The 15,283-nt window shown below is 29.5% G+C and overlaps 1 protein-coding gene across 2 annotated transcripts; it reads left to right on the forward strand.

Moving 5' to 3' along the window:
- The first annotated feature begins 1,953 nt into the window (after positions 1-1,953).
- LOC126837123 (talin-1-like) lies at positions 1,954-15,216 on the forward strand. Of its 2 annotated transcripts, XM_050570928.1 has the most exons (32): positions 1,954-2,255; positions 3,417-3,552; positions 3,848-3,945; positions 4,711-4,840; positions 4,909-5,079; positions 5,608-5,750; positions 5,829-5,956; positions 6,059-6,227; positions 6,309-6,566; positions 6,626-6,702; positions 6,798-6,889; positions 8,398-8,486; positions 8,545-8,688; positions 8,774-8,882; positions 8,953-9,140; positions 9,218-9,478; positions 9,540-9,751; positions 9,819-9,982; positions 10,041-10,186; positions 10,270-10,492; positions 10,581-10,705; positions 10,771-10,896; positions 10,982-11,098; positions 11,176-11,361; positions 11,428-11,644; positions 11,712-11,839; positions 11,899-12,027; positions 12,287-12,532; positions 12,600-12,736; positions 12,802-12,945; positions 13,591-13,736; positions 14,533-15,216. In XM_050570928.1, the coding sequence occupies exons 2-32, from the start codon at positions 3,417-3,419 to the stop codon at positions 14,643-14,645; spliced, it is 4,752 nt and encodes a 1,583-aa protein (XP_050426885.1). In that variant the 5' UTR covers positions 1,954-2,255; the 3' UTR covers positions 14,646-15,216. The 2 variants fall into 2 exon arrangements, with proteins under 2 accessions (XP_050426885.1, XP_050426886.1); XM_050570929.1 differs by lacking the exon at positions 13,591-13,736.
- The last annotated feature ends 67 nt before the right edge of the window (positions 15,217-15,283 follow it).

Below are 15,283 nucleotides of genomic sequence, written 5' to 3' on the forward strand. Positions count from 1 at the left end.
CGGAGAAAAGCTATCGCCATTTCTGCGCATTCCATTCATAAACTCGTATTTTGACATTATACCTATCTATTTTGTCATGATTAGACTGTTAACCCGAGTAGTTTTGACACAAAGATTGTACAATAGATATAAGCGTGGATCTAGAAATTATAAAGTAGTCGATTAATGCAAAAGGTCTAGTCAAATGTGGCTATGTACTCAATGCAAGAACGCTAAAAGTAGAAATTCGTTTTTAACTATCAACTTTTAAAAAATATTTATTTGGGGTTTCGGTTCTTACAAATTAAATGACTTATCTACAAGATAGGTAATAGGATAGCCTATAGGATAAGTCTATAGGTACCTACCTATAGACTTATTAACTATGTTTTAATATAAGTATAGCTAGAATATATTATATTATACATCATAATGCAAAAATATAGTGTTAGGCCACATCATATTATCTATGGCTTAGTTTTTTTTGTTTAAGTTTGAACTAAGACTTTTACTTGATCTCAACTCTGAAGTTCAAAACTCCTTCGTACGGCCTTATCCCATATAATTGGGGTCGACCAAGTTTAATCCTTATTTACATTAAATATTATTATTTTCAAATACAAGAAACTAATCTGATGTAATAATAAGAAAAATACCTAATTGTACACCCTTCGAGCTTTTAATATGGTCAAAGCTATTTTGTTAACAAACGTTTAATAAAAGAGGCCAATAACTAAATAATCTTAGAGGTAAAAAAAAGAAATTTTTTTAAATTTATGCTACCTACCTAATTTAAACTTTTATTTTTGAATAATCAAGTAGATATCTTGACAAAATAGTTAAGATTACAACTTAAGTATAATTTCGCATTATCGTCAGTTCTACTTGGGTATCGAACCTCGACCTTCGACCGAATCGTTTACAGTTTATACCAAGTAAAACGATTATTCCTTTTTAAAATATTTGTCCAAGAGGCGCATATTATAATTTTTTATCGCATATTACTTTTTTTCGAGCTCAAACCGTTTTTATTCACATTTAGTTTATTGTAATAGCAGTGGCGTACATTAAATCTTGCTCTGAAGGGGTTGTAAAAAAATAATACTACCTAACCTGATGTTTCAAAATGATAAACAATTTTTTTTTCCAACCAATTAAGTGATTTGTTGGAATATTTCTCCGAAAAAATTCGATAGTTCGATTTTAAGAAAAAACGAAATTTCTGGACTTATAGTTCCGAAGATAGTTTAGATAACATGATGAAGTGTAAAGTTATTTTTTCTAGCTATTTAGCTTAAATGAATTAAAATAAATATAAAACCAAAACAATAGTCAAAAATGTACAAAACACTTAATATTATTAAATTATTATTTATTATATTCATTCACTTCAAGTTCTAAATTTCTACAAAGAAGTAACATTGTAACAAATATACGATAAAAACCTATTATATATCACTTTTTCACAATTTTTTTTTTGGCTTTGGGGGGGGGGTGAACCCGACCCCCCCCCCGTAAGTACGCTACTGTGTAATAGATAAACATAAACGCATTTGAGGGGAATAAGCCCCCTAAGCTTCTTTTCTATTTTCGCTTATACATATACTCTATAAAGATAATAAGTAATAACTATACCTACAGTATAGCTATTTAAGTACCTATTTAAATCCATTTTCTCGTGTTACAAAAGTAAGAATCGTTGACTGTGCTCGAGTTTCGCGGCTACTGGTCGGCTATTGGAGCTGAAAAATAATTATCCATCTTTCCAATATACACGTCTACAGTTTTTACGCATTCATTTTGAAAAGAAACGAAAATGAAAAAACTCAAGTAACTTTTTTTTGACTCACACTGTATACAACACCGTAGACGCCGCCGTCTCATCCCCCTTCCACGTCACCACTATACCATTTTTTTTTTGCTGGTGGGGAAATATTGTCGTCCGTCTCCGCGGCGTATCTACCGAGTACCGAGTGCTGCCGTCATTGAAACAAAATCGCGTACTGAGATATAGTACAGTGTACACACACGGCTGCAAATGTTTATCATGCACGGGCAGCAGTTGTTGATTGCGACGGATTCTTGAGTGATTCGTCATCGTTTTGTCGCCGTACGTCCGACGGAATCGCGTTAAAAAAAAATAGGAAGTACACAAAAAACCAATCCTAAACTCGACCTTCGTGTATCGATACTAATTAATCACAAAAATACAACAATATAGTGCGCCAACAGATTATCAGGCCGCCAGACCGGATTTTTGGATACACTACCATAAAGTGAGTGCGACGTCGTTGGCTTTTTATTTTTAAAACTTCGTTTATTTTTTTTACCGCCCAAGGACCCTGACCCTATTTTTGAGCTTTTGCCCTTTTTCGGACCGTTCGTTTCTCTATTCTTATTTTTACAAGGCCTTATAACCCTTAACTTAGCAAAAATTGTCCGTTCTATGTGGACACTACCCTTATTAATAGCTTGTCTCCGCCAGGGTTACGATATGTTTTAGCTACGGTTTCTTCCAAAGGAAACTACTCACTAATCGACGATTTCATAGACTAGATATTACTCCTCGACAGCTTTGTCAATTTGATTGCAAGTATTCAGTACTTGCACACAGTCATTGCTTTATCAAAAGGTAATGTGTCATAGTTTTCCTTATATGGCCAAAATGCCAAGGTATTCCCGGAAATCAATACTGTTTAGGGAAATCTTATAAAGTTATGCACTACTAATATAAATAAATAATTTCCAATAAGTTATGATGAGTGTTACACATTTATTTTTCACTAATATTGCTTAAGAGGTGTTTAAATTGTTACTCTGACACAGTAAAAGAAGTAAGTAATATTTCCATTTTGGGAAGTGAATTAATTAAAGATAAACCCAACATTTTAATTTGTTTACAATTAGGGCGTAGCTAGATAAAATTTAATTTAAACTACGAAAATAAAAATGTGTATCACATCAATAGTTAATATAAATATCAAATATTATATTCACATTCTAATAGTTTCCGTATTACTCTTGTAAGAAATAATTAATTGATATTTAAAAATTTTTTTTAGCTCATAAACTATAAATATATGTACTCATCTCATAAGAGAACTGTACTGTGTAAAAACCAAAACGTGTCGTCACTTATGTCTCCACAGGCACATATAAAGGTAAATGTGTTTTGGTTTCTGGGCAGTACCAGTCTCTAGTGAGACAGCGTATAGTTTTCAATTTTTTTTTTTTAATTTGTAAAAAAAAAATATTTAACTCCCATGGCACCACAATATTTATTAGGCCTGATTAAATATATTACCTACAATATTATTTTTAAAAAATGTGATTAAGCTTAGTACATAGAAATTAGATTACTTCCAATTGCATTAAATCTGTATTTAGAGATTAAAACTTAGTCTTACTAATATATAAATTATATTTATTAATTGCAGATGGCGACACTTTCCTTGAGGATATCAATAGTTGAACGAAATGTTACTAAGACTATGCAATTTGACCCAACAACTTCGGTATATGACACGTGTCGACTAATAAGAGAAAAAATTTCAGAAGCAAACTTAGATCAACGTAAATAATAAAATAATATAAATAAAAGTTGTTATTGATTATCTAATATTTAAATATGTATGATAATTCCAAGTGTAAAAAGTGCCTAGTTATTGGAACATTTGAATTATGAAGTTAAATAATAATTAATCAGTTGAGTTTTTTCAGACTAACAGTTTTTATTCAAATATTTTTTTTCGAGTAACATCACGCTGCTTAATAAATATTTTATTGTTAATGACTTTACATTGCCGTATTAACATTATTATAAAACACATTATACTAAGTAAAATATATCCTTTTTGTTTTATTTCAGCTAAAGATTATGGGTTATTTCTTGCTGACGAAGATGTTAAAAAAGGAGTATGGCTAGAACCTGGACGCAACTTAGAATATTATATACTAAGAAATGGGGTAAGCTGATTTTCCTTATACTGTGCTCATTGAAAACATTAATTATTTCAAATAAAGCTTAAAACTATTATCTAAATACTTGTTTTATATGTAAAAAAATATTAAACCAGTAAAAGAATTATCTAAAAGTACAATTAATTCTTTTTCATTGAGCTACACAGTACACATCTAACCCCTTTATTTTCAATTGAACCGGTTATTTCAAAAACATCACATGTAATATTTACATGGTTTTGATTTTAAAACGAATTCTTGTAGAGTATTCCTAGACGTATATTTTGATGTAAAAACAATACATCATGTATCATTAAAATAAATTAAGAAAATATATTCGAAAATTCAGTGTAAAGCAGAAATTACGTGTAAAAAATATTGTTTTTTTCTCTTATAATTAAACAAATGTTACATGTGTTGTTTCTGCAATAACCAACCAGTTTAGTTAAAATATTATATTATATTATAAACATTTTTTAAACACAATTTAAATGTAAGTAAAACTATAACTGATTCCATTATTCAAATATATTTATTTTTTAATGCCTAATACAAGTTGATATAAACATTATTTGAAAAAAATGTCACAAAACAATGATTTTGTTAAAAGTTTTAAAAAAAAGTAACAAAAATTAATTTTTGTAATAATATTAATGAAAAGTGAAACATAACATTATACTCTTAGTATTAAATTGTTTGGACATTTTGTACCAAGTATTACAATTAAAGGTAACATTAAATTATTCTTAAAAATTGTTTAATAAATTACAGGATTTGCTGGAATACCGTAAAAAAATGAGGACATTAAAAGTACATATGCTTGATGGCACAATAAAAACACTACTTGTTGACGACAGTCAACCTGTGGCTAACCTGATGGTGGTTATATGTACAAAAATTGGTATGTGTTTAATAATAAAAATGTTATTTTGTTTGTACTTGTATAATACATTTGCTACTATATTTTAGGAATTACAAATCACGATGAATACAGTCTTGTTAGGGAGAATCCAGAAGAAGAAATAGAAAATAAAGCAAATTTTGGTACATTAACTCTTAAAAGAAGGAAAGAAGATCGGGAACGCGAAAAAGATGCTAAAATGGAACAGTTGCGTAAAAAGTTAAAGACTGATGATGAAGGTAATATTCAGTATTTGTATTGTTAAAAGAAAAGGTAATACAATATTTGATTAAATTGGAATCAATTGGAATATATAATTACCTACTAAATGTACAAACCTTACCTTAAAGTGACCGAAATATTGACATTCAGTAAGCGTAGGATAAAGTTAACTGAATGTCAAGTTTACCAAACAAAATTTTGTATCAATAAAATCGTAATTGAAATAATTTAGTTTTAGATTTTTTATTGTTATACAATCAATCTGTATTGTGTTAATGCGTTCAGATACTACCTATACATTTCTTCGTTTTATATTTGATAATCTTGTTACAAAGTTGTGATTATTACTATATTATCTTCATTTTTCCCATAGTAAATTAAAATATTGGAATAATTATTTGAATTACTTAATTAAAAAGGTAAAAAAATTAGGCTTAATATAAAAATTCTTACTGTTTTTGAATCTCAAGTATTTGTTACAATTTTAATATACACCATTCAAAAGTACCCATTGCTTAATTTTATATTATTATTTACTTTTATAGTAAACTGGGTTGATCCATCTAAAACATTGAGAGAGCAAGGTATTGACGAGAGTGAGCCTGTATTATTAAGGAGAAAATTCTTTTTCTCTGACGGTAACATTGATTCTCATGATCCAGTTCAATTAAATTTATTATATGTCCAGGTACATGTGTATGACTAAGAAACTCGTATTATAAAAAAACATTTGTCTAAAATAAACTAATTATTTGTTATTTTTAAGGCACGAGATGCGATATTAGATGGAACACATCCAGTAACCGAGGACCTTGCTTTGCAATTAGCAGGAATTCAAACACACATTCAGTTTGGAAACTACTGTGAAACTAAACATCGACCTCCATTTTTAGAGTAATATTTCAAAATACATAGTATAGAATGAATTCATTGGTTTTTTTAAGTTTAGTACATTGATTGACTAATGTATACAAATATTTATTTCTATATTTTTAGTCTAAAAGAATTCCTCCCACAGTCCTATATAAAAGTAAAAGGGATAGAGAAAAAAATCTTTGTGGAACATAAAAAACATGTAGGTTTGTCTGAGCTGGACGCCAAAGTGTTTTATACGAAAACAGCACGATCATTGCCTACATATGGTGTAACGTTTTTCTTAGTAAAAGTATGCTCAACATTTATTAATTTACTTACTTTTTTAGGTTTATAAAATTCTTTATTATAGTTTTTGTTGTTGTAATTTTAGGAGAAAATGAAAGGAAAAAATAAACTAGTTCCTCGCCTGTTGGGTGTAACCAAAGAATCAGTTTTACGTTTAGATGAAAGAACCAAAGAAATTCTTAAAACTTGGCCTTTGACAACTGTACGTCGTTGGGGAGCTTCACCCAATACGTTTACATTAGACTTTGGAGACTATTCTGATCAATATTATTCAGTACAAACTACAGAAGCTGAACAAATTCTTCAGCTAATATCTGGTTATATTGATATAATTTTGAAAAAAGTAAGCTATTAGGTATAATTATGACCAACTGTTTTAACTCATAATTTATATACTTATAGAAAAAGTCAAAAGACCATTTTGGTATTGAAGGAGATGAAGGTTCAACAATGGTCGAAGACAGCATTTCTCCACTGAAGTAATTTTTAATCAACTCATATCTAATTTTTATTTTTTGAAACAAATTAAACCAATCAAGTACAGTTTATTAATGTGACATAAAATATATTTCAGAGCAACAATTTTGCAACATGAAAGTAGTCAGTTTGGAAAAGTAAACACTGAATCGGTGGCCAAACCTGCTGTTATAAGAGCTGGAGCTGAAGGTAATTGCAGTACTACTTTATGACATTAATATAAATAATGCACACATACAATATACATTTAATAACTAAAAAGATAAATATAATATTATGTAGTAATGAGCTTAATATTAACATATTTCTAGTTTTTTATATAGGCTTATATAATGCTTTTCGAGGACATTATAACATTTAATTTATTTTGCAACAAAATGATTATTTATTACACTATAAATGTATACAAATTATATGATAACAAATGTAATAGTTCACTTAGCTTTCTAATAACACCATATCACTGAATATTAACCATTATAATTTGATATTTTCTGCAGCTCTAAATTTTTTGTAAAATGTATTATAATTAAGTATTTAATGACCAATTAATATGGAAAGTTTTTATAAAATTATTATTGTTATGTTACAAAACTAACATCTGTTTATTATATCATGCACATGCACCATATCAAACATTGATTATATATCCTCTCTTTTACACCATAGATATTTATATTTTTACATTTTGTTACATTGTTAACACAAAATATAAATTATGTAACTTTTATTGTTGAACTACTCACATCCTACTTACAATTTTTAAGTATTTCAGTTTTTTGATTATTGCGACAGTTATTTGTGAATAAAAAATAAGTACTTACAAGTTTCTTCCAAGTTAGAAAAAACCATGTTAGGTATACAGATTTTCAATATTCATTATTTGTTATTTATAATACATAGGTAATAATACAATTGTTTCTTTCTTAAAATATGTGACACTGTTCAAAAATTTGTTATTGCTCGTGATAATTTAGTAATTCAGCAAAAGGTCTATCCATTTACTAGTATTCAACACACTGAGAAAGAACAATATGTTTTATTCAGGAGTTATAGATTACTGCAAGGCATCATCTTTTGTAAATTTACACTGTGTTGGAGACCAACTGGATATCTTAAGGTAATTGGATCTATACCCCATTTTTGAGTTTACTTTATTTAACCATTCCTATTTGGTTTTTTATTACTTTTAGTCTGTTACCCTCTTCATCTGATCATTATTTTTTTCTTGTAGGATATATTTTACCAAAATCTTATGTAATATCTATCATCTCATTGATATGTATGTTTAGGTTTTACAGTTTTATGTAAATTGCATGATTTTATTTGGTTTGTTGTTATTATATTATTTGTGTTTATATACCTGTAGTAAAATAATAGCATGTTTGTCTTATGCCATTAATTCATTTTAACGAATAACAAAAAAGTTAGATTTTGATGCTTTAAAGTAGTTTTTTCTCTCATCATATTGTAGTGGTTGTCCTTATAATTAGTCTTCTACAACTATTAGTTCAAACATGTTAAAATACTTAAATACGGTTTATATTTATATTTGTTACAAATTAAGTTAATACTATAATAATTTGATGAATATAATTAAAAATATGTAGTGAAATCCTTTAAGTAGTTAAATTTTACCTGTTTTGCTGAATCTCCATTTTAAAAATTTGTTTATTAATTTAAATTGTATTATTAAGGAGCAAAACCATATGGAATGGGGCATGTAGGCAGTACTCAATACACGACTGTCAGTGGTCAAATAAACATTTCACATACACCATATGTAGTAAGTAAATATATTAATTTGATAGTTTCACTTTTAATTATTTGTGTTTCCGTTTAAGGCACCACAAAATAAGCAAATCAAAGTATTGAATGCACCTCAAAAAGCTCTATGCCAGACTATATCTGATAGTCAAGAAATCATAACAACTATTGAAAAAGAATTATTCAACAAAGTAGTCATTCCCGAGTTTGGTAACGATCCTGTAAGCAAATATTTTTTTCATCAAATAGCCTGTCGTAATTAAGTTGATAAAATTAATTACAATTATTTATTTAAAACTTATGTAGGCTTCAACTAAACTGAAAGAAACGACTATTGACTCAAACAAGCAAAACATCAGTGCCCAAATTGCAGCCATGAACGCTGCAACAGCCCAAGTAGTGACGTTGACTTCTGGTAATTATTATTATTTATGCATTAATTGTGTAAATATTATTAGGTTACAATATTTAACTTTTTTTTTTAGGGGAAGTTGATTATTCGAGTGTTGAAAGAGCTATTACATCGATCACTACTAATTTACCAGAAATGAGTCAAGGTGTAAGAGTATTAGCTGCACTCACACCAACCGGTGACCATTTATTAGATGCCGCTCGTAAACTATGTTCTGCGTTTTCTGAACTTCTGAAAGCTGTTCAACCAGATTCAAATACTGTTAGTATATATATGCTACACACATATTTAGTAATAATAATCAAAAATCACTAATTATTCAAACTAAATGTCTATAGTCACGTCAAAATCTCCTGAATGCGGCTAGTAGAGTGGGCGAAGCATCGCAACAAGTACTAACCCAAATCGGAGATGACACTGCTGACGAATCTCGAGATATATTGTTGAGTTTAGCTAAAGCAGTTGCTAATACAACAGCTGCACTTGTGGTCAAAGCCAAAAATGTAGCAGCCACAGTTGAACCACAACATCAGTCTCACGTTATTAGTGCTGCCACTACATGTGCTCTTACTACATCACAGCTGGTGGCGTGTACAAAAGTCAGTAAAACCTATCTCGTGCTATTTCTAAATTATCTATAATGCGTTTTTTGTAAATTAGGTGGTCGCCGGTACTGTGGAGAATCCGAGTTGTAAAGAGCAATTGATGGCAGCCGCAAGAGAAGTGGCAATAGCTGTCGAAGACCTAGTAGCAGTATGTAACTTATCACAAAATGACCAAAACAGACACTTGCTACAAGACTTGTCGGAAGCTGCTTATCAAGTGACAACAACGTTAAATCAATTGCTGAATAGACTTCAGGATGCTTCTAGGTATGTGTGATCACATTGTAATATTTCAATAGTTTGGTATTTTGAAAATGGTTTTTGTTTGTTTAAGGGCTGTTGGTGAAAGTCTAAGTAATTTGGTTGACATTGCAACTTCACCGGTGAATAAGGCAAAAAGATATAACACTGAGAAAACCTTCCAAATCCACGAATATTCCAACAATTCAAATGACACTGGTTTTATTGATCAAAATAATTCTTCATACAATTCAATTGGTTGGTAGTAAAATTAAAATGGTTATAATTTTATAATAACGTCGTCTATTATATCTAGGAGAAGACAAAGTAGATGTATCAACTCTAAACAAGCGGTATGAATATAATCATGATACTCACATCAATGATCAAAATTATGGATATTATAAATCTTCTCATGATTATCAATTGCAAAATTCCCTGACTGAAAATGAAAAACAACTAGTATGTTATAATTAAAAAATCTTTCGTTTTATAAAAAAGTACCACAAATTAAGTTAAAATAAAAAATGTATTTATTTATTTAGATTATTCAAAAGTTGTCGACAAGTGGTGCTCGTGGTACTCAAGCATGTATTAACGCTGCTAGTACAGTGTCTGGAATCATTGGTGATTTAGACACTACAATTCTTTTCGCAACTGCTGGAACACTTCATGCTGAAAACGAAAACGAAACGTTTTCTGATCACCGTGAAAATATTCTTAAAACTGCTAAGGCTTTAGTGGAAGACACTAAAACTTTAGTTACTGGTTAGTGTAATTGTATTACAATTTATTTTCAAACATTAGTTTAGAGTAACATATTAAAACATTTCTTTTTGTTTTTAATACTTTTTAGGCGCAGCTTCTTCTCAGGAACAATTAGCAGTAGCTGCTCAAAACGCAGTGTCAACCATAATACAATTAGCTGAAGTAGTGAAATTCGGCGCAGCATCTTTAGGTGCTAACAATCCAGAAGCTCAGGTATTTTATTTTAATAACACCTAATTTTGTGAACTTAGTATTTACATTCACTATAATCATTCTAGGTTATGTTAATCAATGCAGTAAAAGATGTTGCAACCGCACTAGGAGATTTAATACAAGCTACTAAAGCAGCTTCCGGAAAGAACATAAATGATCCTTCAATGAATGAACTGAAAGATAGCGCAAAAGTAAAGCTTGTTGATAGCATACCTTACATTTAGTAGTATATTTATCGAGAAAAATTATTAAAATATTATTATTTTTATTTTTAAGGTTATGGTTACAAATGTTACTTCTCTATTAAAGACTGTAAAAGCAGTTGAAGACGAACACACGCGTGGAACGAGAGCTTTGGAATCCACTATTGAAGTAATTGGTCAAGAAATTAGAGTAAGTTAGAATTTTATTTATAGTGTATTGAAGAAAATTGATTAGATGCATTAGATAATTTAATATAAATTCTTCAGGCTTTAAATTCACATGAAGTTTATAAAACAACAACAACAGTAGAAGACTTAGTACGAAGTACTAAACCTATTACAATGGCCACTGCCAAAGCAGTTTCAGCTGGTAACAGTGGAAAACAAGAAGACGTTATTGTTGCTGCTAATATGGGACGTAAAGCCATTTCTGATATGTTGACTGTTTGCAAGGTAACTTAAAATATATCAATTTTGTGGAATTGCGTTCTTTGTATTTAATGTATTTGGTGTGTTTAGGGTTGCAGTAACTCTATTGAAAATTCTGAACTAAAATCTAGAACACTGCAAGCTGGACAAAATATTGCCCTAGAATATAGGAAATTGTTACAAACAGTACTACAAATCGTATCAAAACCCAACTCTAGTACTGAAAACAAACAATTGCTACAAACAATTTCTCGTATGATCGCACAGTATGTTACAGAGTTAATTTCTGTTACTGAAATAATTAAAGGTGATGCAATTTTTCTTTCAGTTCTACTCCATTAGTTGGTCTACATTTTTTTCTGTTGAATTTATAGGTAACGACTGGGTGAGTCCTGAAGATCCAACAATAATTGCCGAGAATGAGTTGCTTGGTGCTGCTGAATCAATTGATGCTGCTGCTAAGAAGCTTGCCAGCTTACGGCCTAGAAGATCAGTCAATGAAGTAAATCAGCTAAACTTATTGACCTATCATAATACTTTATAAATTTGTAATATTTTTAGGAAATGGCCGATGCTACTTCAAACTTTGATGAAGTTATACTAGAAGCAGCTAAATCTATTGCGGCTGCCACATCTGCTCTTGTGAAAGCAGCATCAGCTGCACAACGTGAACTTATCGATTCTGGAAAAGTAAGTTTTACAAAAACATCAAATATGTTAAAATTGAAGCAAAAAATCGAAATGTTCTTTTTAAGCATTTACGTCTAAACACACTATGCTATCTTTTAGTTTCAAATGTGTATGCTAAAGTTTATTCCATTCTTTAACAATTATATTTGGTTTTTTTTTATGAAGCTGTTGTTGCATTCAGAGTTCAGATTAAATATCAATTTGAAATTCAATTCCTTATCTACTGTATTCATATTCATATTTAATATATTAAAAATAGGTTAGCCGAAGACCACTAACAAGTTCAGATGACGGCCAATGGTCTGAAGGCTTAATATCTGCTGCTCGTTTAGTTGCTGCGGCCACTCACAGTTTGGTAGAATCTGCTAACTCTCTTGTCCAAGGAATATCTAGTGAAGAAAAGTTGATATCTTCGGCCAAGCAAGTTGCTTCCTCTACCGCACAGTTGCTAGTATCTTGTAAAGTAAAGGCCGATCCTGATAGTAGTTCAACTAAGAGATTATTGGTAATTTATGTCGACAAATTGATGTTAGAAAAACATAATAATAAAAACAATATAACTATGATTTTAGGCTGCTGGCAATGCTGTAAAGCGTGCCACTGATAACCTGGTGAAAGCCGCACAACAGGCAATCCAAAACGATGAAGAAAGGAGTTTAGTTCTTAGCAAAAAAATGGTGGGCGGTATTGCTCAAGAAATCAACGCTAGGTAATAGTTTAAAAAAGACAAAATGTTAATATTAGTGAAATGTATTTATTTTTAATTTTCAATAGATCTGAAGTTTTGAGGATCGAACGTGAACTAGAGGAAGCCAGGCAACGACTGGTTGTTATAAGGCAAGCAAAGTATAAGGCAAAGGGAGATGGAACAAGTCCAACTGAAATGGAACATGAATCATCATTCGATCAGTTTAATAGGTAACAGATAATTGCTTATAACTGTATTGATAACATTATTATTGATATTATATCTAATTCAGCTGTGTGTGTTATTAATTTTAATCTTAAAGTAGTTTATATTTGTAATAACTCAATTTTAGTTGACCGTGAGTAGTAATTCATTGATCATTCATCAACGTGAAGTTGAAAATATTTTTGGCTTGAATGTAGCGTCAATATTAAATTGTTGGTAGCAATTGCATATAAATAAAATCTAATGGTCAAGTGTTACTGATTTTTAAAAATTTAACTGGCTGTGCTTTAAAACAAAATAAATTTTAATATTATAATACTCATAAAATGTATTTGATAATATACTTCAGTAATTAATTTTCCTATTGTGAATTAATTTTTAAAAAGTTTTTATTACACAAGGTAATAAGGAATTAAATGATTCATACTTTAAATTTGTTTAAGCCCAAAATTTATTTATGAAAGTTATTTAAACAAATTTACACAAGTACACAAATAATAGTGATTTTACTTTACTTCATTACTTTTGCTGTGTTGAAGATGTTTAATTGAGTCATAAAATATAATGACAAACTCGTTGTTCGCGATGAATATAATTGCCAAATAGTATGTTAACATAATAATGGGAAAATAACCTTCATCGTTTTGTAGAATCGACCACAATTTGGATATGTGCGAAGATTTTCAGTCAAATGCATATGATGTTTACAAGTTGAACAACTCGAGCGAGGATACTAGTATTAGCTCTTTTAACGAAACATTTCATTCTGGCACAAATAAATTATATTCGTACTCAGGTATTGTTTCTATGGAAATCGTCCTCAACAGATGATATGATATGAATCACTTGAAACCTTCACGGCACTATACATGAATTTATATCTATCGGCCACTTCCTTCGCACCTGCTCTGCTGTTAGCTAGACATTGAAATTTTATCAAGTCGTTGCCCAATTACTAGCATTACCTATCTTGTTCTTTGCTTAAAGCATTATATAATCTATTATTATTCCACTGTGAAGTTGATTAAGAGGGTGAAATGACTCACAAATTATAATTAGCTTTAAGAAAATTAAAAACAATCAAGTTTATTTTGCTTTGCCCCTTGGTGTAGTATAACAATATTATGCAAACTTATTATAAATATTGTTAACAAGTTACTATTTGTTAAGATAAACAGCTCTGCGTTATATTGTCTACTCTGCTTACAAATCTCTAATGATTATTGTCTTCATTTTTTACAGCTTTATCATAGTTTTATTTTAGTTAAAGCTATATTTATTTTTGAAGTAGTAGCAATGATGGACGCTGTGGACTATGACTATATTCGAATATTTTAATTTCAAAAATCTTATCATACCAACTATTGTTTCTATGCTTTTTATAATTAAAAAAAAAAATTGCAAAATGCGTGTCTTAAAAACAAAAATTGTCATACCATCCACAATCGGTCCATCTTATTATATCTTATTGTATCAGACACTTAGTACTTATTTTATCTTCTTAAACAAATGCTAAAGCTGTCGCGCTATTTACCGCTTTAAGAGTTAACCGATTAATTTGTGGTTGTTTATTTAATTTTTACTTTTTTTAGGCTCGAACCACAACAATGTATGTAACATGAGTACTACGTTTGAGAATACCATCAAATACAACTGTTCGACTACGATCAATACAACTACTAAGTCCTATACCGTGAACGAGTGAATAGTCGTAATGCAGTTATTCCAGTTTCTTATTACACTTGCAGACTAATAGTGTTTCAGTATTCAGTAAAGAAGTAGAGAACAAATTAAAAACTCGATTAAAAAATAGATAAAAGTAAATAATTTTAAAACCAACATTTTATAACAATTGGGACAATCGTATTGAAAATGTATTATCTTCTTTACTTTGTTTTTATTTGTATTCAAAATTGATTATATGTACTGTTAAAATTATTCTTTTATTTAACTTGATTACTTTTTTTATTATTGCTTAACATGTTAGTTCCTAACAATTTCATTATACATAAAAATTAACGAAATTAATATTTTCGCATTAGCTGTTTGTTTTGCTTTGTGCTGCACATTGTGAGTGTGTGTGTGTTATTACTATACTCCATCAATATTTATATACAGTACAGACAAAATGGTTTATTATTATTATTAATAGTATTATTGTGTTTTTCACTCCCCTCTAAATTCTAGTCAAAGTAATATAATTAATTATCTAGATTTATTATTGTCGATTTAACGTCCAAAACTATGTACTTTCTAAATAATAAAAAACTACATGTTTGTCTTAACTAATTTTTATCTAAAAAATGAGTTATAAATATCTTAACTTATAATTTTTCATATTGA

Source organism: Adelges cooleyi, unplaced genomic scaffold (assembly GCF_023614345.1).
Source record: "Adelges cooleyi isolate 19-005CV unplaced genomic scaffold, UGA_ACOO_1.1 ACOO_flye_CR_arks_rails_tigmint_CR_PRNA_247, whole genome shotgun sequence".
NCBI lineage: Eukaryota > Metazoa > Arthropoda > Insecta > Hemiptera > Adelgidae > Adelges > Adelges cooleyi.

Excerpts from the sequence above, each read along its gene's own strand:
- LOC126837123 (XM_050570928.1), top strand. The coding sequence starts at position 3,417 with ATGGCGACACTTTCCTTGAGGATATCAATAGTTGAACGAAATGTTACT. Across the intron at positions 9,752-9,818 it reads AGACTTCAGGATGCTTCTAG|GGCTGTTGGTGAAAGTCTAA; the intron begins GTATGTGTGATC and ends TGTTTGTTTAAG. Across the intron at positions 11,099-11,175 it reads TAATTGGTCAAGAAATTAGA|GCTTTAAATTCACATGAAGT; the intron begins GTAAGTTAGAAT and ends TAAATTCTTCAG.